General features: G+C 44.9%; 1 protein-coding gene across 8 annotated transcripts in view; it reads right to left on the bottom strand.

Moving 5' to 3' along the window:
• Positions 1–21,802, bottom strand: part of LOC144780983 (uncharacterized) — a 1,867,627-nt gene that overhangs the window by 1,700,343 nt on the left and 145,482 nt on the right. For all 8 annotated transcript variants that reach the window (XM_078659579.1, XM_078659581.1, XM_078659578.1 and 5 more), the window contains exons 5-6: positions 19,938–19,973; positions 10,866–10,913 (exon numbers count right to left, since the gene is read on the bottom strand). In XM_078659579.1, the coding sequence (XP_078515705.1) occupies positions 10,866–10,913; positions 19,938–19,973 (84 nt within the window). The remainder of the gene's footprint in view (positions 1–10,865; positions 10,914–19,937; positions 19,974–21,802) is intronic.

Consider the following 21,802-nt stretch of genomic DNA (forward strand, 5'->3'; position numbering starts at 1 on the left):
TCGCAGGACTCCCCCGGGTGTCTAGTTTTTAGAAATGTATAGGTTTGGTAGGTTTCTCTAGATGGCCGCCGAGCCCGGGGCCAAAAACTCATCGTACCCCCTTGCAAAACCAGGTTGGTTTGTGATAGGTAATTTTGATCTCAACTCAGCAGGTTTTGGGCCCTAGCCTGTCGCGGGTACTTGACCCACCCACGCAAGTGAGGTACCATTTTTCTCAGAAGCCTTTGGGGTACACGGGGGAAATTTTCTGCATCCACACAGATTCCGGAACTTTCCACCACAGAAATGTGAGCAAAATGTGTATTTTTTTTACAAATTTTTAGGTTTGCAAGGCATTCTGGGTAACGGAACCAGGTGAGAGCCAGTCAAGTCATGCCATCCTGGATTCCCCTGGGTGTCTAGTTTTCCAGAATGTATAGGTTTGCTTGGTTCCAGAGGTACCGGCGGAGCTAGGGTCAAAATCTACAGCTAGGCACTTTGTAAAAAGGGGTCCGTTTTCACTGTGAAAATGTGGTGTCTCCATGTTGCGTTTTGGGCCGTTTCCTGTCGCGGGCAGTAGGCCTACCCACACACAAGTGAGGTATCATTTTTCTCGGAAGACAGTGGGGGACGCGGGGTGGGCGGAATTTTGTGGATCCACGCAGAAATGTGAGGAAAATTTTTATTTTCTAACAAATGTTTAGGTTTGCAATCGATTCTGGGTAACAGAACCTGTATGAGAGCCAGTCAAGTAACCCCATCCTGGATTCCCCTGGGAGTCTAGTGTTTAAAAATGTATAGGTTTGCTATGTTTCCCTAGGTGTCCGCAGAGCTAGGGTTCAAAATCCCCTTTGCAAAAAAAGGGTCAGTTTTCACTGTGAAAATGTGGTGTCTCCACTTTGCGTTTTGGGCTGTTTCCTTTCGCGGGTACAAGGCCTACCCACACAAGTGAGGTACCATTTTTCGTGGAAATCAGTGGGGGACGTGGGGTGGGTGGAATTTTGTGGATCCTCGCAAAAATGTGAGGAAAATGTGAAATGTGTATTTTCTAACACATTTTTAGGTTTGCAATCGATTCTGGTTACCAGAACCTGGTGAGAGTCAGTCAAGTCACCCCATTCTGGATTCCCCTGGGCGTCTAGTGTTTGAAAATGTATAGGTTTGCTAGACTTCCCTAGGTGCTAGCAGAGCTAGGGTTCAAAATCTACAGCTAGGCACTTTGCAAAAAAAGGGTCAGATTTCACTGTGAAAATGTGGTGTGTCCATGTTGCGTTTTGGGCTGTTTCCTGTCACAGGCACTAGGCCTACCCACACAAGTGAGGTACCATTTTTCTCAGAAGACTTTGGGAACACTATGGGGTAGGACATTTGTGTCGGCACAGTGATTCCACAGAAAAATATGTGGAAAATGAGTTTTGTTCAGCTAAGTATAAGGTTTGCAGGGCATTCTGGGTAGGAAAACGTTGGGGTATCCACGCAAGCCAGACCTCATTGGACTCCCCCAGGTGTCTAGTTTTTAGAAATGTTTGGGTTTGGTAGTTCATCAAGATGGCCGCCAAGCCCGGGGCCAAAACCCCAGGTGACCCCCCAAAACCAGGTAGGTATTTTTGAAGTCTCCACAGTACGATGTGGGCCATTTCCTGTTGCAGCCACTATGCCTACCCACAGAATAGAGGTATCATTTTTATTGGGAGACCTGGAGGAATGCTGGGTGGGAGGAAATTTGTAGATCCATGCAGATTCCAGAACTTTCCCACACATAAATATGAGAAAAAAGTGATTTTATCAGCTAAATTTGAGGTTTGTAGGGGGGTCTGGGTAGGAGAATGTTGGGGGACCCACGCAAGCCATACCTCACTGGATTCCCCCAGGTGTCTAGTTTTCAGAAATGTGTGTGTTTGGTAAGTTTCCCTAGATGGCCACCAAGCCCGGGGCCAAAAACTCATGTGACCCCATCTGCAAAAATAAAGGTTGGTTTGTGATAGGTGATTTTGTTGTTGCCTCACTAGGTTTTGGGCGCTTGCCTGTACGCACAGATAATATAAGCGCATATCGAGTGCCCAAAGCCACCATGGTCAAACGGCTGTACAAGTATATTCCAACTGCATCTAGGCTCCTTACCCGCCCCTGACAAATGACAGTAGGGCTGACTGTAGTGTCTTAAAGACAGAGACATTCAGACAGATGGGAATATTCACAAACAGATATAATAGTTTTGGTAAGATAGACATTTTTGTTACCACAATACGATCAGCAAGCGACAGGTGAAAAGGGCCCACCGTTCAGCCTTGCCTGTGTAATAGCACAACCATAGTTCATGAAAATTACCTGATCAGGGTCCCTGTGCAGCCATATTCCAAGGTATTTCATCGGGTCCCGGGTCCAAGTCAGAGGGAAGTCCAGCTCAACCTCACATGTGCCAGCCGTCAGCGGAAACACCGTCGACTTAACCCAGTTGATCCCTAATCTGGAGTAGGCCTCAAATTTAACATATTCTTGGAGCAACTCCGGAAGGTAGGTTGCAGGCTTGTGAACATATAATAGCATGTCGTCGGCATACAACGAGGCCCGAGCGGTCGCTCACTGAAGCGCAATGCAGGTGATGCATGCCACTGGCGAAGTTTGCAAGCGAGAGGTTCCAGTGCCAAAGCGAAAAGCATCGGTGACAGGGGTCAGCCCTGCCGTGTGCCCCTGCACACAGGGAATGCCAGCAACACCCAGTCATTGACTCGTACTCTGGCCACAGGCTCAGTATACAGAACCCGCATCCACTGAAGGAAGAACTGGGGCAGGCCCATTCTTATGAGTACAGTGGACATATAATCCCACTGAAGGGAATCAAATAGTTTTGCTGCGTCAAGCTGGACCGCCACTGCCTGAAAATCTGAGGTAAAATAATGTTGGGTGGCGAAGAACGTGCACATATTATGGGTGGTTGACCTGGCAGGCACAAGCCCTGATTGGTAAGGGAGCACCAGTAAGGGGACAAGGGGCTGCAGGTTGAGAGCAATCATCTTTGCTAAAATCTTAGCATCGATATTAATATTGGAGAGAGGCCTATAGGAATCACAACGATTAGCAGCTTTATCAGGCTTTAACAGCATAACCAAGAGGGCTTCCTTCAAGGAAGGCAGGAGACGTCCAGTGTCATACACCTCTGCATAAACCTCCAGGAGCCTGGGGGTTAGATCATCCACATAGGCCTTATAAAACTCACTAGGAAGCCCGTCTAAACCCGCAGCCTTACATGTGGGGAGGAACATAATAGCGAGTTTTACGTCCTCTACGTCAAATGGCTGTGTAAGATATTCCTTATGGTCCACTGACAGCCAGCCAAGTGCAATGTCATCGAGATAGGAGTGTATGTTCTCTGGCAGTAGCACAGCCTTGTTTTCATAGACTCTGGCACAGAAATCGAGTATGGTTTCACTATGTTATGTTATGTTATGTTAAAATTGCTTGTTAAGCGCACATATACAAGACGGTTTCATGGCGCTAAAAAAACGGCGAGGCAGCGGCAGGGAGGGTGGCTTAATCAACATATGCTTAGGAAACAGCCAGGTCTTAAGATGTTTTCTAAACTGTGCAAGAGTAGTCAAGTACCTCATCGCCACAGGGAGAGAGTTCCAAAATTGTGGGGCTAGGACTGCAAACCTTAAGTCACCATGTTTCTTACGTTTGCCAACATGTTCCAATGGGAAGAACAAAGGTCTCGAGATGGAATGAAGTGCTGAAGCCTAGTCAAAATAAAAGCGGGACTATTACCATAGAGAGCCTTAAAAATAGTGCATCCCAGCTTGAAGGCACAACGCTTGGCCACTGGGAGCCAGTGGAGGCTTTTCATAAGTGGCCTGATGTGATGCCACTTGGGTTGGTGGAAAATCAGCCTGGCAGCATGGTTCTGAACCAATTGAAGGCGTCTCAGTTGGTACCCAGGAATGCCTACATACAGTGAGTTGGCATAGTGCAGTTGGGAGATTACCAAGGCCAGAATGACTAGGATCAGAGCTTCTCCACTCAAGAATCTGCTAATATTCTTTATTCTCTGCAATTGGAAAAAGACGGCAGAGACAACTGAGCTGATCTGGGCTTTCATGGACAGGTCATTGCTGATTACTATACCCAGACTTTTGGTGGAGCCTGCCAGCCTGGGCAAATTGCCCAATAATGGAGGCCAGAAGTTGGAGTGACACGGATTGGCTGACCCACCCGTGAGGATCAGCTCAGTTTTGACAGGATTCAGTATAAGTTGGTTATTATTCATGCAATCACTTATAAAAATCACAGCTAGTTCCGCTCTAAATGGATCTGGGTATCTGCCCCATAGCGGATCTAATATCGTCGCGTCCATTGATGTACTGGCGACGTCTTTGGAGCACCCCAGAACTTGCGCATTATAGGGACAAATTAAAAGCGGTACTGTCCACATTGGGGCCGGGTAGAATCCCCTGGCTGGCTTTTATTAGGTACACATTTAGAGAAATGGGCAGGGAAGATCTATGGACTACACCTGAAATATCATGTCCGGAAATTTCAAAAAAGTCCAGATGGTTGACCCTTCCAGCCTAACCTATGGGTTTCTCGATTTCAAGTGCCAATATAAATTTGAGCGAGAGATAGACACCATGCCACCCTTTTTAGTTAAAAAATTGTACCGTCAATTTAGATATGGGAACCTCCCACTAATGGCCTGAACAAATAGGTGGGCAGGCAGTATAGGCCGCCCTTGCCCTGGGTGTCTAGTGGAGGAAGAAAACGTGAATCATGTGGTTTTCTTCTGTCCAGCGTATAAGAGCCCCTGATCTAAGTGGGTGATCCAACTTTGCAGAAACCTGGGCATTAGAAATTACACAGAAATGTATAGGATTCTAAAAACAGACACTGACCCGGTTTTTGCTGTTGTGATCTCAACATTTTTATTTTCAATGTGGTCTAAGCGTAGGTGTCCCCTCGACAGTTGCAATGTGAGTTTATAACATCTGTAAGTTTATATATCTTTGCACAAGGACCACGCGAGATTATTGGCAATTGCCTAGGCACTTCTTGATCTAAAAGACTGAAATATATTAAATGGCTGTTAGCTGATGACAGGCTTTAGTTATTTTTTAATATGAAACTTTTTATCTGGTTAATATTCAGATATTAAATTATATTTTTTAAGATATTTATACATTTCCGATAAGTGCTGAATATATACTGGCCTAACTCCCTAAAAGTGAGCTCATATTTGTTTGTGTACTATGTATTTTTGTATTTGCAAATGGATTATTTTTCTGATTCTTCTTTTAATAGGTTGTTAAAAACTGTATTCTTTTGTTTTAATATACTTTTATGGCTGTAATAGCCAAAATAAAGTTCAATGAATGAAAAAGCATAGTGGATTGGAAGTTGGACACTGATGATTCTGAGGAATTAATGTCAAACACCAGTTGCAGATCATCGGCATAGTTAAAGGTACCAACCTTTCTTTCTCTCAGAGAGCAAATTAAAGGGAGTAGATACAGATTAAAAAGATGCGGAGAGAACCCCACAAGTCATTTCCCTCCTATTAGATGAAAAGTTGGCGAGAGACGTACAGCTTGAAGCCGGTTGTTAAGAAATGAAGAGAGCCACTTCAACGCCAGAGCCTGGATTCAGGCATTGCTGACACGGTCAATCAAGATGTCATGATCGGTCGTGTCAAATGCTGCTGACAAATCCAGGAGGACCAGAGCCTGGACGATGTCTTTATCAGCCCCCCTATAAGTACGTCCATGACAGTAAGAATAACAGACTCTGTAGAATCACTAATCGCGGATGTGGTGTAATGAGCTGCCCCCGCATCATCAAGCAGCTCTGTGATTTACTCCTGACTATGTGGAGCAGCCAACTTCTCTGCAAGCGAGTGGCTGAGCCTGCCCCACTCACCATAATATCTTGCCGTACTTCATCTGTACCTATGAACCAACTCTTGATTGACAGTGTCATTATGTTCAGCCACTAACTCCCGCATCGCAGATATTGTCATAGGAGAAGGGTCTGTCTCATAGGCGCGTTCTAGGGTGGAGCTAATTTATTAGTTCTACGCCTCAGATCTCTTAGTACACCTGCTTGCGCCCCCATACAGATGCCCCTGATGGTCACCTTGAATGCTTCCCACAGGACACCCGGGCTGTCAACCGAACCCTCATTCTCCCTGAAAAAACTTTGAATGGCCTCCCCAACAGTGTGCTCAAAAACTGAGTCAGTTAATGAGGATGGCTGCAACCACCATGTAAACGGCGGTCTCTCGCATGTGGGTACCTGCAGCTCCAGGATCACAGGAGTATGATCCGAAAGCGTACGAGCCATGTGGCTAACCTTTTTTAAAAATTTGATTTGAAAGGTTTTATATAGCGCTGGCTAGACCCGGAGGTATCAGAGCGCTTTACATGAGTATCAGACCGTAGTTACAGGTTACATCGTTACAAAGGTTACACAGTTATTAGAGCATAGCTACATAGTTACATGTTAGTTCGAGACAAGCAATAAGGACAATATGCGTAAGGGAGAACGCAGGCAAGGGGAGAGATTCATTGGAGAAGGGGTAGGAGCAGGCGAAGTAGACAGCGAATGAAGGAGAAAAAAGAGGAGGGGGAGGGTGAGAAACACAGTATGAAGGAAGAGGGGTAGGGTGACGGGGGCACAACCCAGTTGACGAGTAATAGCTGCGTCCAAAGTCCCATAAGCTGTGATGCCAGGGAAAGTGGTATAATTCCCCCAACTCCATTGCAAGAGGCTCCCTTTATGCTGTGTACTCTCTCAGAGGGGTCTCTGAGACTCCAAGGTCTACCCACTGGATCCTTCCCCAAAAAGGGGAGAGGGAGTGCTTTGTCAAGGGGTGGCATACCATACCTGAACTGTGAGTGGCTCCCTTGGCGCTGTGGACTCTCTCAGAGGTATCGCTGAGACTCCAGAGTGTAAGTAATTGAATCTTTCGACAACAAGGGGAGGAGTGCTTAGTTAAAGGGCACAAGGGACAGGGGGCTAGGCGGTGTAGCAGGTAAGGGGAGAGATTAGGTGGAGAGGGGATTAGGCTAAAAACAATTGTAAAATACTTTTTCAACAGAGTAAACTGAGAAATTAGACATCCAAGGTTGTAGAGAGTGGGAGGGAAGGGAGAGGAGATAGGTGACAACAGGAGAGATGGGGGCCTAGAGGGTGGGGAAGAGATAAGGCCGTCCAGCCGAGGAGCAATGTCTGAGGGTCAATGTCTTGACCGCCCAAGTACAAGCAGCCTCCATAACAAGCCAGGCATCCAGGCGGGACCAAGTCCCATGTACAGAGGATGCAAAGGTACTCTCGCGCACACCAGGATGCTGTAGTCGCCAAACATCATGCAAACTTCCTGCGTCCATAAGTCCCAGCAACATCTCAGAAGCCTGCTTAGGTCATGTCATCCCACTGCCCAAACGATCCACAGTTACATCCAGATAGACATTAAAGTTGCCTCCCCAGTATCTCCACAGTGGGAAACATCCATAAAAAAGGCAGGATCAAATTTGGTCCATACACATTCACCAGAAGCACACTTGCTCCACCCAGCTGACCATGCACAAGTGCCATTCGGCCTTGTTCATCCGTTTTGGCTCGAATGACCGTAAATGGGACCCCTGTTTAACCACCAGGATCATCACTCCCCGTGCATAACTGGAATATGAGGGTGTCACTAGCAGTCCTGCCCACCGACCACCCACATTTTTCTCTGACAATTTAGTGATATGTGTTTACTCTAAAAAGGCTTTTTACGAGTGTTCAAGCCACGAATATTCCAGGTTAGGAACTTCACTTTACCACTCATTGGGTCAATGTAACATTAAAAAATCTTTACAGGTGGATATATCAGAGACATGTGCTCACAATCACAAAATGAAAGGTGGATGCCACTGTACCATAGAAAAAAGTGCCAGTCTTCCCACCCTCAACCCCCACCCCCTAGTCCCCCACCCACTTCAGCGTCCCCAACTCACTAAAGCCATCCAAACCCTGTCTAACCTAACCCCAACAAAGAAAAAACATAGCAAGTAAAGATGGGGTACTCCCATTTGGGGGCGTCAGAGTGCTACTAGCCTCCCATCAGATAGAAGGTGGTTGAGCAGAACTAGGATCTGTGCCTGGTACAGTAGATACAATCACACTGGACTACACTACAAAGTAAGCATACGTATGCAATGAGGCTTGACAAGGTCAACCTGCAAGAAAACATGTAAGTGTCATAGCATTGCACAGATCATAGAATGACAACATAGAAAACTTTATAACATGTAGTAGAATCATGAGACTCTCACACAACTCTACTGTTCCTCAGTGTCTGACGGAGTCTGGGATTCGCGCTGACTCCTCTTCAGATGTTTAGCATGCTCCAGGGCTGCCTTGAGGTTGGTAAAAATGTTTGAGTCTCCACGAGGGCCTATCCACAGGCGGGAAGGAAATAACATCGTGTAAGGAACCCCCTCGGATTGTAAAAACTTTTTGACAACCCCGTACTCCCTCCGCGCAGCCTGAACAGCAACAATAAATTCAGGGAAGAACAAGAGTGAGTTGCCCTGGTGTACAATATTGCCCTTATCTTTAGCCATGGGCGAAATAACATCCGGGTCCCAGGAATTTAACAGTCATGCAATGATCAGGCAGGAAGGAGCGCCCAGGACCGGCCTCGCCGCAACGGTGTGGTAAGCTCGCTCATTGATAAACATGGTAAACATGGTGGAAAGCTATTCAGTAGCAAAAATTTCCTTAATCAAATTTTCCACAAATGTCTCCATTTTACCCACGTTCATGGATTCTGGCAGCCCCGTAATTCGAATATTATTACGCCGGAACAGGCTTCCAGGTCCTCATTCTTGGCTTGAATTAAGGAATGGGCTTGCTCCAAATTACATGTCTTCCCAGCGGTATCACTCAGACCATCTTCTGTCGCAGAGATCCGCTGTTCGACTTCTCCCATGCAGGTGTTTTGCTTCTCGAGCTGTGCAGACATGTGAACTAGACGGGGATTGGAGGCTATGTTGCATGGCCAATAGCGTTGTCTCGATAGTGGGGGGCCCCCTGTCCTGGGCCCTGGTCTTGGGTGTCCGCCTCTGAACCAGAAGCTGCCTTTTGCAGAGTTTTTGTGGATTTGCACGCCTCAAACGTGAGGCGAGGTTGAGTCTTCTCAGCCCTCCCCATGATGTCCGCAGCTAGAGCCAGGCTAACTAATATGTTATCTATTTTTTTGCCTTGCACTTAACAGACTGCAAGGCAGCTCCAAGAGTGCATGGCTGGAAAGGGGGGACCTGTGGGTACCCCCAAGGGCCGAATTCAGGCCCGATTCGGAGGCCCCCGGGTGAAGGGTGGCCTGCTACAGGCCCCCAAAGTCAGATTCCGACAGCGGACCCGTGTCGGAACAACCGATTAGGAAAGGCTGTCCGAATCCGACATCTTTATCGCTTTGTCGGAAACGCGGTCCATAGACCTGCAAGACTCGGCTACGAATGACTTGGTTACTTCAAGTGTGGTTTCCAAGCACCATAATCAGTCGTTCATAATGTTTCCGAGCTGTTCGGAAACAAGGCTTCCTAATCGGATTCAAAAGTATTGAATGCAGTTCGAAGCCTTTCCAAACGACATCGTAATTGACCCCAAACTTGTAATCAGACTCCCATTGACTCTAATGGGAGCCTGTGTTCCGACCAACAACACAGGCTCCCAATGAAAAAAGCGGTGGTTGTGAAAACCTTACAGCCTGTGGCGGGCACCCCTTGGTGCCTAACACACCGTGCATGGTTAGATAGCGGGGTCCCATGGGTACCCCCGTGGGCCCCAATAAGAGGTGCCTAGATGAAGAGGGGCCTGCTATGGGCCCCCAAAGTTGGATTCCAAAAGCTGATTTGTGTCGGACAACCCAATTCGAAATGGCTGTCCGAATCCAACATCGTAAATTTTAGTCGGAAACGTGGTCCATAGACCTGTACGATTCGGCCCGACCGACTCGGTTTCTCCGAATGCCAATCGGAACACAGTCAGTATGACCGAACGGTTTTGGACTATCGTAATCAATCTGTTGGATGTGTTTCCGAGTCAGTCGGAAACATACTTTCCGAATCGGATTCAGACAAACCGAATGCCGTTCAGAGCCTTTCTGTCCCCTTAGTGTATATCGCTCACTTTGTGGATCACACAAAGCAACTTTTGCTTCCTGAGGAGAATTTAAACTTTACTTCTGGGCCAGGTTATGAAGGCTCAAGTCAGTCCAGAGTCATAGAGTGCCCATAGCTAAGAGTGACAAATATCCAGGTCAGGATATTGCACATACCATAAATATGCCACCAATAATTTTTTTTTTTAAATCTGTCGACATCCAGCGCTGTCACATACCAGTATCAATGTGATGTGACTTGAACACTCTCTTATCCTTTAAAGTGTAATCTGGGTGTAACAGATAAATAATGTGGTGAAACCTAGTTTTGTATGCTTCCCTGGTATGCTGAAGTGTGAAGAAAGAGGAGTAGGCCAATTCTGCCAACAAAGCCTCTGGAATAGCCCCACTGGACTTAGTTTGCCTCCAGTCTCCTGATAAAATTCAACAGTTATATATTTTAGGAGATGAAATCACTATGAATGTATCATGATGTTTCTTTGAGTAAATGTGATATTTATTTCTTGTTGAAGTGCACAGCCTAGGACATGCAATCAATGTAAGCTGGAAAAGTAAAAGAAATGTGAAACTCTAACATCGATATGTCACTAGCCTGTTCTCTTTGATGATGTAACTTTGTAGTCTCATTGTAAAGTATGCTTAGCTGCAAACTAGTTATGCATTGCTTGCCTACAAAAAACATATCAAATCAGATATAAAGTACATGGGCTAGAAATGTTAATATACTTACTATGTCAAGGATGGATTCTTCATCATCATTAATATCCATTGGTTCATACTGAAAGAAAAGAGGGTTTTCAGAATTGTAATCAATACAAATACACACGAAATTGGTTACATTTCCATACAACAATTTATATGAGATAGCCCCTCACTTTTGCATTGCGAGGACTAGCATATGGATTGGGTAAATAACGATGTGTCTTAGTTACTTAGTCTGCTAATGGTAAATGCAAGAAATTGGGCTTCTGGTTGAGGGAGGTGAAGCCCTGCTTAAGCAACAATCACAGTCCTTGTCAGGGTCACGTTGCAACAAAACCCTAAATTAACCTGTGCTGAATCCTTGGGAGTTTGACAGAGAGCAGTGAGCTTAACTCAGAGGCATTATGTAATGTATTTGTGCAACACTTCAAACAGAAACAAAGTGAAAACACACCACAAAAAGGATCCAACACCAGGTTAGAAAAGTAGAGTACATTTTATTAAACAAAACAAGACCAAAACGCCAAAAATTCAATCAGTAGAACCAGAGATATGAAGGTTTGAAGATTTAAGTGAAAATAGCACCACAAGGCACAAACTGTGGACAGCCAGGCGTTCCAAAACCAGCAGAAATTAACAATGAAGCGATAAAGAGCGAGCCAGCTTCAGGGAACCAGTTAGGCCCACTGAACAAGAGTTCTTTAAATCCATATTTAAGAAAGTTGCAAGGTCCTGAATTGAGGATGTATCACATCCTGGCAGTTTCCATGGAGGCTGAGAGGCTTGCAGTGCGAAGTCCTGCGTCATTGTCAAGGCTGCTGCCTTCAGAGGTTTGAGATGCGAGGGGCTGCATCAGGGATGCGTTATACAGCAGGAGTTCCAATGCAGCTCAAGCTGCAAGGTCAATTGTGAGTCCTTGTGCTGGAAGAATCCTTGCAGCAGAGGTGATACATCAGTTCTGTTCACGCTTCCACAGCAAAGGTGATGCATTGGTTCTGCTAGTTCCACAGGTGGACTCGGAGAGCACCTTCAGGCCCACTTCTGAGGGTCCAGGACTGGGGTGGCACCACTTGGCAGGGTAAGACTCACACCTGCTGGTGCTGGTTACAAGTGAATAGCCCTAGGAGTCACTCTGGTTGTCCTGGTGCAAGAAGGCAGCAGGCAGCAGTCTAACAGAGTGACAGCCCTTTCAGCAGCACAGTAGTACCTCCTGGCAGAGTCTTCCACAGGTCCAGAAGTATCCTGTGAAGTGTTGGTGTCTGAGGCCAAATATTTATACCTGGTGCCTCCTTTGAAGTGGGAGACGCTTCTAGAGGTGTCCCTCTGAAATGCACAGATGTCCTGCCTCCCCTGCCCACTCCAGAATAACTACAGGGGTATGCAATCCTTTGTATGAAGGCAGGACCTGCCCAGCTCCCCCTCCCATACTGCCAGTAATGGCCCTCCCAGACACACCTAACCCTTCTATAGTGTGTGGCTGTCTAGGAGGAATACAAAAGGCCAACTGGCAACTACAACCCATCATATGACCCAGAGACAGGCTGCACACACTAAATTGCTAAGGCAGGAAAATGTAAACTTTATTCAAGTGACAATTTCAAAATTGTAATTTAAAATATAACTTTACCATAAAATAGGATTTTTCATCACAATTCCAAACAAAAACTGTTTACTTGCTCCCATTTGGAAGTTACAACTTATTAAATGTAATAATGAACTCCAATATTATCCTTTAGGAGAGATAGGTCATGCAGTAGTAGAAAAACACTTTTAAGTTGTTTTTCACTACTAGGACATGTACAATTTGAAGGTATATGTTCTACTATTTAAATACATTGCCCTCTGCCCTCTGGGCTGGTTAGGGCTCATATACATTAAAAAGGAAGGTTTCCCAGGCTGAAATGTCAGTTTTAAAACTGCACACACAGGCTGCAATTACAGGCCTGAGATCTGTTTAAATGGGTTACTTAAGAGGGTGGCACAATCAGTGCTGGAGGCTCACTAGCAGCATTTAATGTATGGGCCATGGGTACACAGGTGGTATCACTTTACTAGGGACTTACATGTAAATTAAATATGCAAACTGCAAACATTTGGTCCACAGTAGTGAACTCAAGGGAGTCATCCCAATGGGGTGCGTGAGTTTACCGGCAACACTCCCCTGCACTTCCGGCAGGGTGGCCGAGTGTTTAACCCACGGCCACGGACCACGGGAACAGTTTTTCATGTGGATCAACAGTCCAACATTAATGCTTATAAAACAACGTGTTCTCTATTCTCTCATAATTGTACTAAGTCTATCATGATGACCCACTCCCAATAGTAACAACGCATTGTATCACATAGTACAGCAGGTGATACTTATCTGCATACTCGGCTCCCTGGGTCAGATTCATCAATCATTCTCACTCAGATTGTTTTCAGTCTGTGAGTCTCTGGTCGTCGCTTGCTGCTTGTGTTCCTTTGCCAACTAGTTTGGCGTAAGTAAGCGCAGCTTTAGCGTCCGTGAAAAAAGTTAGGTTTCTGGGCCCCTGGACTCTTACTTTACCTGGATATATCAGAGCATATTTGGTTCCTATTTGCTGAAAAATTTTCTTAGCAGGAATGAATTCTCTCTGAGCTGCCTGCATCTGGAGTGTAAAGTCTGTGTAGAGCACAAGGTTATTCCCTTTGTACTGTATCTCACCTTTGTCCCTAGTCAATCATTGTATAGTGTCGCGATCTCTGTAGTTCAGTACCCTGGCCAATATTGGCCGAGCAGTTGCGCTGGATCTCGGACGGGGGCCCAGAGTGTGGTGCGCTCGCTCTATTAGGAACATGGCTGACAAGTCCGGTCCGAGAGGTCTGACATCATCGTCTCCACATACTTCCCCATGTTCTGGATATCTGCTGTATCCGCATTACTGTAATTCGTATGTTGTTCCTTCAAGACCTAGCTTCATTCTTCTGTTGTATGGCATACAGCATGCCATCCATGCCCCGCAGCTTCTTGTCCATTTCCGTCTGGCCTTCTTCCGTTTCCATCACTCTAGTTTCCAACACTCCGAGGCGGCCTTCCTGTTTCTCTACTCGCTGCGTTATTCTGTCCATCCTTTGTGCCAATAACTCCATCTTGGTATCCAGGCCCTGAAAACTAGATTTAAGGTCTTTAAACATGTCACTGATATCCTCTGCTGGTGGCTGACTTGCTGTATGGTCTTCAGTCGGCTCTTGATGGCACGCGTCACCTTCTGCCCCTTTGGCAGCTTTTTTGTCAAACTTCAGTCGTGGTTGTCTTGTATCCGGCTTGCCCAAGTGGCCCACAGCTGTCACTCGTGCGTGAGGTTCGGTGATGTTGATCCAATATAAATACTCCTGTGTGTCCACCGGACCACGTACATAGGTCAATTTTCATCCGGATATCCCTGCTAATGCCTGAATGTCAAGCTAGTAGCCTACGCAGAATGTTTGCGCACTCTTCCACAGCTCTGTTACTTTGCATTTGTTAGAAGGGAGCAATAATCACTGTCATCTGCCTAATCTCTCCAGATCTCTTCTTTACAACCTTCCAGACTATGCGGGCACTGTCTGCTTTGCGGTACCCTCTGCCTCAACTTCACGACACGCAGAGCTTCCTACTACGTGGGTCCCGGTTGTGCTGTTTTTGTTTATGCCTTGTAAGCGGGTGCTTCCAGACGCCAACAGTATGCCCCGCAGTGAATACCTTAGTTTCCCCCCAGCACATGCCGCTTTTTTCCTATCTACATTTGCTCCTCAGTGGGGCGCGATAATGGCTGCGCTGTGATGAATGCTCCATGCAAGGATGGCGATACCAGTTTATAGCGCGCTGGCAATTTGTCCCCTCTTTATGGTAATCTGTATTGGGACTCGGGATCACGGCACAGATTCGAACTCACGTAGGGCCATCCGCCGAGTGAGTGTCCTTCTACGCACCCGTCACGTTTGCTCCGATGCGAAGCAGGGCCTCGCTGTGCCACTTCACTATATTTTCTCATGCTGCGGCGATATGCTATTGATGTGCCCCTGCTTGCCTCAGCTGATTTTACACGGCAACTTATTATCCTTCATATGTCTTAATTGCGTCTATGCTGGCAGGATCGTATGCTGTGCTATCTGTCCACTTGCGCTAAGAGCGCCCTAGGCTTCACAAAATGCCGGCTTCGGGATCCTCCGCTACAAAATATCACTAGGCAGTTTTCTACAGCCGTGGCAGCCCTTAGGGTGTGATATAAGTTGGCCCAGGTTACCTCGCAGGAGCACACGAGTCTCACCAGCCCCAACCTTGGTCCTGCTACACAGCGTTATCTGTGCACCCACAGGTGTCAGCAGTGTTCCGTAATGAAAAATGTTCCGCTGGAGTTCCAAGCATTTATTCCCACATCACAGGGTATTGCTCTAGGTACGGAGCTTCTCGTCCAGTGTTCCCCACCAAGCACAGCTGCCAAGGCCCAAGCTCGGTCCAGTCCTACGGCAATCTCCCCCTCAGCTGCAGGGCAACGCCAAAATTAAGGCCCCGGCTTCAGGCTGCCGAGTCATGGCAGGCCTCATATCGGCTCGGGAACTCCTCCTTCCAAGAGCCACTCCGTGTCCTTGAGCCCGCGTTTCTCCAAGTTGCTGGCCAGTTCTTCTAGCTGCTCTCCGTGGTCAGACAGGGGTATCGTGCTTTTCTGATGGATGTATGCTATGATTAATATCACTCGGCCGGCGGAGCTGCTCTAATGTGCGGCCATTCCACTGCACAGCCAAGCCACGCCCCCATTTTGTGCTATTGTTTAGCATGAAGTATGTCCTCAGTTCAATTTTCGATGTGAGTATGCATTATATTCTAAGGAAATAGTGCAAAAAACAAAAGCACAGGGAACTACAGATTCTCGCTTTATATTTTCCCTGTGCATTTGCTGGAAATGAATACTCCTCGTTATCACGCTGTCTTTTTCCCCTGCAGGGAATTACAACGCAGTTGCTACAAACACCGAGTTGTAATTCTGCATACCATTACCCCGCAAGTCGTAACAACGACTTCAGGAGGGGGGGCTCTGGATGTTGGAATAGTATAATTTACTATTCCAACTCCAGTCTGTGCGGACAGTAGGGAAGGTGTTGGATTTTAAATTCAACACCTTTTGAATTCCGCGTACCATTACTCTGCAAGTCAGAGCAATGACTTGCGGAGGGGGGCTCCGCAAGTCGTTGTTCCGACCTGCGTAGTAATGGTATGCAGAATTAAAACGCGGTTGTTGTAACTACCGCGTTGTAATTCCCTGCGGGGAAAATGTTTTGTAGTAAATGTTGTTTATCGCTGGAAATATTTCATACAAATGACACATTAGCTGTAATTTTTTATAATTAATAGCAAGTAGTAATGATAAGTGGCATAATGGCAGGATTTTGTGTAACAAGCGTGACACGCAATTGCAGAAATAATGCAAAATACACCCACGTAATTTAACTTTCTACCAGATTTAGTTGAGAAAAGAAAAAAGCAATTATTGAGTGGTAGAGAAATAAGGGCTGGATTTTTGGCAGGAAATATTGTACTTCAGACAGTATGTGGTGAAATCTGAATTCACTGTGTACAGAATACAAGCCAATAGTTGACCAAAGCACCACCAGGCTGCAAAAGCTACACTTAGAATAACTAAGTTGCAGTTCCAATTCCAGGAGTCCATGTTTAGAGTGGAATACGTGAGTAGAATTGAGAACATAATGGTGGACTGTTTGTCAAGGATGACAGTCGATCATGAGCAGGGCCACTGAAATTATGTAGCAGGGTACACCAAATTATGCAACAGGATTGATAAAAGGTAAGAACGTTGAAACTTGACATCTTTTTCTAAACTTGCTTGGCACATACATCATAGAATATTAGTTGCCTAGTACTCTCCACCCAAGGCTAGAAACATTGAGCATGATGCCTTTGTATTTGGTTGTACGGTTGGAGACAGCTCTGAGTCACAAAACAAACAATCACATGAGCACTGCACTTCTGACATAGTGCAATTGGAACAGTGCTGTTATTACATAAACCACCTATGAGCCAAATTTGGCAGACGAGCACTTCTATGGATTACCCTGGGACGGTGTGCCTGTGACTGAGATGCAGCCCTACTGACTCTAATCTCTATCCTGCAAAGGACGGTAGCCTGCTCTACACCAGATCAGCTGCCTGGTACAGCATATACAGTTATGAGAGGTTGGGTTGTCCCAATAGATCTGGCTGAGGGTACTGCCACTATGCTTTTGATAGTGAGGGTTGTATTAGGTATGAGTGTACGTATATGCATAATCAGCTATTCATATAATCACACAATATTGTCATAATGGTTGAACTATTTATATTTTTCAACATTCTATTAATGCTGGTTACAATTGTTTGTTTCCTTCTGCTAATAATTGCAACTCATGTTTTTTACACAAGAATACAATTGCTTTAATAAATGTTTGAAAATTGACTCTCTCTTTGGGCATGCCTAAGTAACAACAAAACGGTGGATCTGTGCCCATGATTCCTTAGGGTATGAGAGTGGTCATTTTCTGACATTGCAGATACCATCTGGTACAATGGTATTGTTAGGGATGCTAGGAATTGGGGCAATATATTCTGATGATATGGATGAATCAGCCCCAATATTCTGACATTCATGTTGTCCGGATATACAGTCCAACTTAATTCAAAGGAACCGTATGATAGCAGCAAATCCATGATTATGTGAAAAAAAGCAGCAGCCGTTGAATAGTATAATTCCAGTGGCCCTGATAATGAGAAAATGAGAATGAAACACAATTGGACAATGGGTGCTCAATAGCAAATGTGGAGGAGGCAATGTGAAACAGATTAGAAAGAAAAGAGTGGCAGAAGGGGTGTTTGGAGAATAATGTGTTGTGCTGAAAAATGCTAAAGAACATCAACAACAGGTGGCCTATAAAAGGTGCTTTATTAACTGAATATAAGGCTTACTATAATGAGGCTTCACTGTTGCCATTGCACAATGGTGTTTTGAGATAAGGACATTCTGAGGGGTGCCCTTAGGTTTGCATGGAAAAAATGTATTATAGCACATAAAAGTTGTGTTGGTATGAGTGCTGTACAGAGGAGGTTCCAGGATTATTATTGGTGATGGGGACTCAATATGCATGTGTAACAGACAGTTTGCATGTGCATTCTGAGTTTGTGGACTGAAAATATTAAAAGGACAGTAAAGCAACAGTAACAATTTTTGCATGTAGGAAGAGTTTATACATGAGGAAATGGCAAACATAGAAATTGTGACAGACAATAATGTGCATTTGGCACTCGAGAAGAGGAAGAGCTATGTAACAGAATTAGGTGTGCATCATGCCAAGTGTTGAGTTTATTATACCCAAGGTAATAGGCTAGTTGAAAGATGGAATTGAGCTTTGATGCAAGGAGTACAGTTGGCATTTGTGAAGGTGGTTTGGATGTGCTCCAATTTAGGGATAATTTAGGGATAACTTGAAGACACACTTCTTTAGAGAACAGTACATTACAATGCAGTAACAATTCATTTCTGCTCTTAGATCACTCGTTGACTGTATGCTTTCTTTGACAGGATTTGTGACTCCTGACACCTCAAGAAGGTTCACGGGACTCAGGAAGGGTCTAGAATTCACAAACATGGCACAACATTTCCATGTCCAATGATAGAACTCATGTTATCAATATTGATTATAATGCCAGGGAAATCTGGTTTGCCACCCGCCCCTCATATAGGGCTAAGCATCAGGGTAGGTTCCCCCTGCCTCCTTATGGTCTTATTGTCTTTATTTTTCCCAAGGCATGCCCATAAGGGCACAGTAGACTAACAAATTGTCAATGGATGATAGGAGAAAAGCTCCTTTTTACAATGCTTTACCATTATTTTTTAATTGGATTTGTGAATCCTCTGTGGATTGGTGAATGCACAATGGATCTGCAGATAAAAGGTCCAGATGTATACTAAAAAGGCAGTGAGCACATGTGTATGCATGGTTAGGTCAGTGTTTCCAATGAAAGGCACTTTTTGTTTTCTTGATAACTTTGATATAGTTCTATAAATCTGCTTGAAACATTCTAATATTGTACAACCATGGTGTGCTCTTCATGGCTTTTTGTAAATTTGTCAGTGGGGGCACATTTAAAAGGGGGTCACAAAAGTGTTAATTTGCTAATATTTTATGGCATCATTTAAGAAAGCAATTGGAACATGGCAGGCAATTTAGCGTGTTCAGGTGATCAGAAGATAAATGTTCCTCCAATTATAAAAACTAAGGGCTAGATGTACTAACATTAGGAATACCAATTTGCTAATTGTGAAATGTATCTGAATCGCAATTTGGAAATCGTTATTCCTAATGTATGACACTCTTTTAAGCTTCATTAGTGATTCCTAGTGGGCCACAAACAGACCTACCTCATGCATATTAATGAGGTAGATCGCAATTTGCACCCCATTAGGAATCACAGCCATCACAGGGATGGCGGTCTGCTGAGGTCAGCAGACCAACATGTCTGTGATTGCTTTTTGATAGAGCAATCTTTTTTTTTTTAATGCAGCCGTTTTCCTAAAGGAAAATGGGATGCATTTAAAAAGAAATAATACACTTTTCAGTGTAATTTTTTAAGAACAGGCAGTGGTCTGTTGGACTACTGCCGGCTCTTAAAAATTATTTGTATTTACATTTTCAAATGGGAAGGTGTCACCAGAAGACCACATCACCTTTGTAAATGGGGTGCCACCGGTTTTAAACTGCTGGTAAGTATTACTGTTTTGCAACAGTAATTCCATCGCAAAACAGTAATAAATACCATACCGATTCGGTTTTTGGAGGGAAGCCCTAAATACGTCCCTTCCTAAAACGAATCGCAAATGTAAAATGTGAATCCGATAACAAGTTACGGTATCGCATTGTGCATTTTTTATTTTTTGGAAAGCATTTTTCTGGGGGCAAATGGCCCGATTCTGTAAATTGAGCCGTTTGAAACCAGAAAAATGCTTTGTACATCTGGCTCATATTGAAAAAATATTGGCTGGTATATGTAATAAGTTATGCATAAAACATATCTCTTCATGAATGTGCACTTTGACTTAAGCCTACTTACAAGTTCCTCTGGAAATTCATCTTTCTCCTCTGCAGCCTTAAAAAAAGAGAAAAAAAGAGACATATCACATCAGAAGAGTGCAAACATATTGACTTGGTAAAATGCAATTTAGAACTGTGGGCCAGCTCCTTACTAATGTATTCTACAACCTCCCCCTCAACAACCTACCAAGGTCTTGGTCTTATTCCATGATTGTGCCAATACTTAAGGATTAAAGACTGAAGCCTAAGAGCTATCGACCAATCTCTTTAATCAATACTTTTGTTAAGAATATAAGCCGAGTTCTTTTTAAGAGGATGCGAAAATGTGTTTGTGGGGATCACATTCTTCATCCAAGTCAGTGTACATTTAGGTAGTTGCTGGGTACGATGGAGCAGTGCCTGAATTTGCATCTTATTGTGGGGAAATACACCATTTCTAGGCGCAGTTTATTGTAACTAGCATTCATTGACCTATCCACTACCTTTGACTGTGTGAATCATTGCAAGCTGTGGCAACTATTACTGGATTTAGTCTGGATGCAGGCCAAGGCGCAGCTCTCCATGCTGCACTACTCTGCTTCCTCCCCATTTTATTCCTAATTATTTCTCCTGCTTTTCCTTGGGTTTTTTTCAAAATAAATTTTATTGGGTTTTTGCAATAGGACAAGGCCATTACGGCCTACATAATTAGGCAGCAAATAATAGGGAACATACCCTTGAACAACAAGATCATAGAAAAATGGCACAGTCCTTCCCAATTCCCAACCCCCAAAGCCCGGAATGTCCCAATGGATCCCTGAGGCGATTACACTTGTGGTTTATGGCAGGTTCTCTCATGTTGCATCGCCATACGTTCGCATCTCAGTGTCCAACTGGGCATCGACTTTGCTCACGGGGTTAGAACTATAGCTCTATATTCGGCCCAGCGCTGCCATCTCTTTGGCTATTTTTGAGGACAGCCCCTGGGCTGAAAGACTACTATTTCTAGATCCATATGTGCCTATGGATGGTGGGGAGTTCATTTTCCACATATTAGCAATGATTCTTTTGGCTTGTGTAAGCCCAAAACAACAGATGTCATTTATAGCGTTTCCCGTCAAGACCCTCTGTGCTATGAAGAAAGATCAGTTTGGGATCTAGAGGGATCTCCCAAGAAAGGAGGCAAGTTGTTGCATGTCACCAGGTGCACCTCAAGGGTGAGCAAATCCACCCTGTGAGTATGAAAGTGCCCTCATCTATCCCGTATCAAAGGCATGTAGGGGACTCAATGACTCCCAAGTGCCACAAGTGGGGCCTTATGTAATAAGCTCTGTGTAGATATTTGAATTGAATCAAGCGAAGGCAAGATGAAATAGCTGCTTCACGGAGGGCCCAGGGCCTCTGTCCAGTTATCTTCTTCAACCTCACCTACGTCTCTCTGCCATGTTGACCAAGAGCGGGTAGTGTTGTTGTACTATATGTGATCAGTGACTGGTAGATTTGTATAGTTTTATGCATGCCTAGGTCACCCATTAATAGCTTGCCCTTCAGTAAGTTAAACCCTGGCAGCTCTAGAAGGTCACATAGATAGGGGCTTATGGCATGGCAGAGCTGTAGATACTTATAGAACTGGCTACAACTAAGCTGGAAAGTAGTCTGCAGCTCTTGGAAGGATTTCAAGACTGAACGTTTCATAACAATGCCCAGTGTGGACACCCCTCTGTCATCCCATTTTTGGAAACCTTTTAGTAGGGCAACCTGACGAGGAAGGATACCATGCCCCAAGGGAGTCTTCCATGTCAGTCTCCTCCACCACCCCATCAACCGAATGGAGCGCCGCCTTTGGGATATAACTGCCTGTGTCACAGGGGTAAGGAAACCAGTCCCATCCCATTGTACAGGAGG

This window comes from Lissotriton helveticus, chromosome 9 (assembly GCF_964261635.1).
Source record: "Lissotriton helveticus chromosome 9, aLisHel1.1, whole genome shotgun sequence".
Classification (NCBI taxonomy): Eukaryota; Metazoa; Chordata; class Amphibia; order Caudata; family Salamandridae; genus Lissotriton; species Lissotriton helveticus.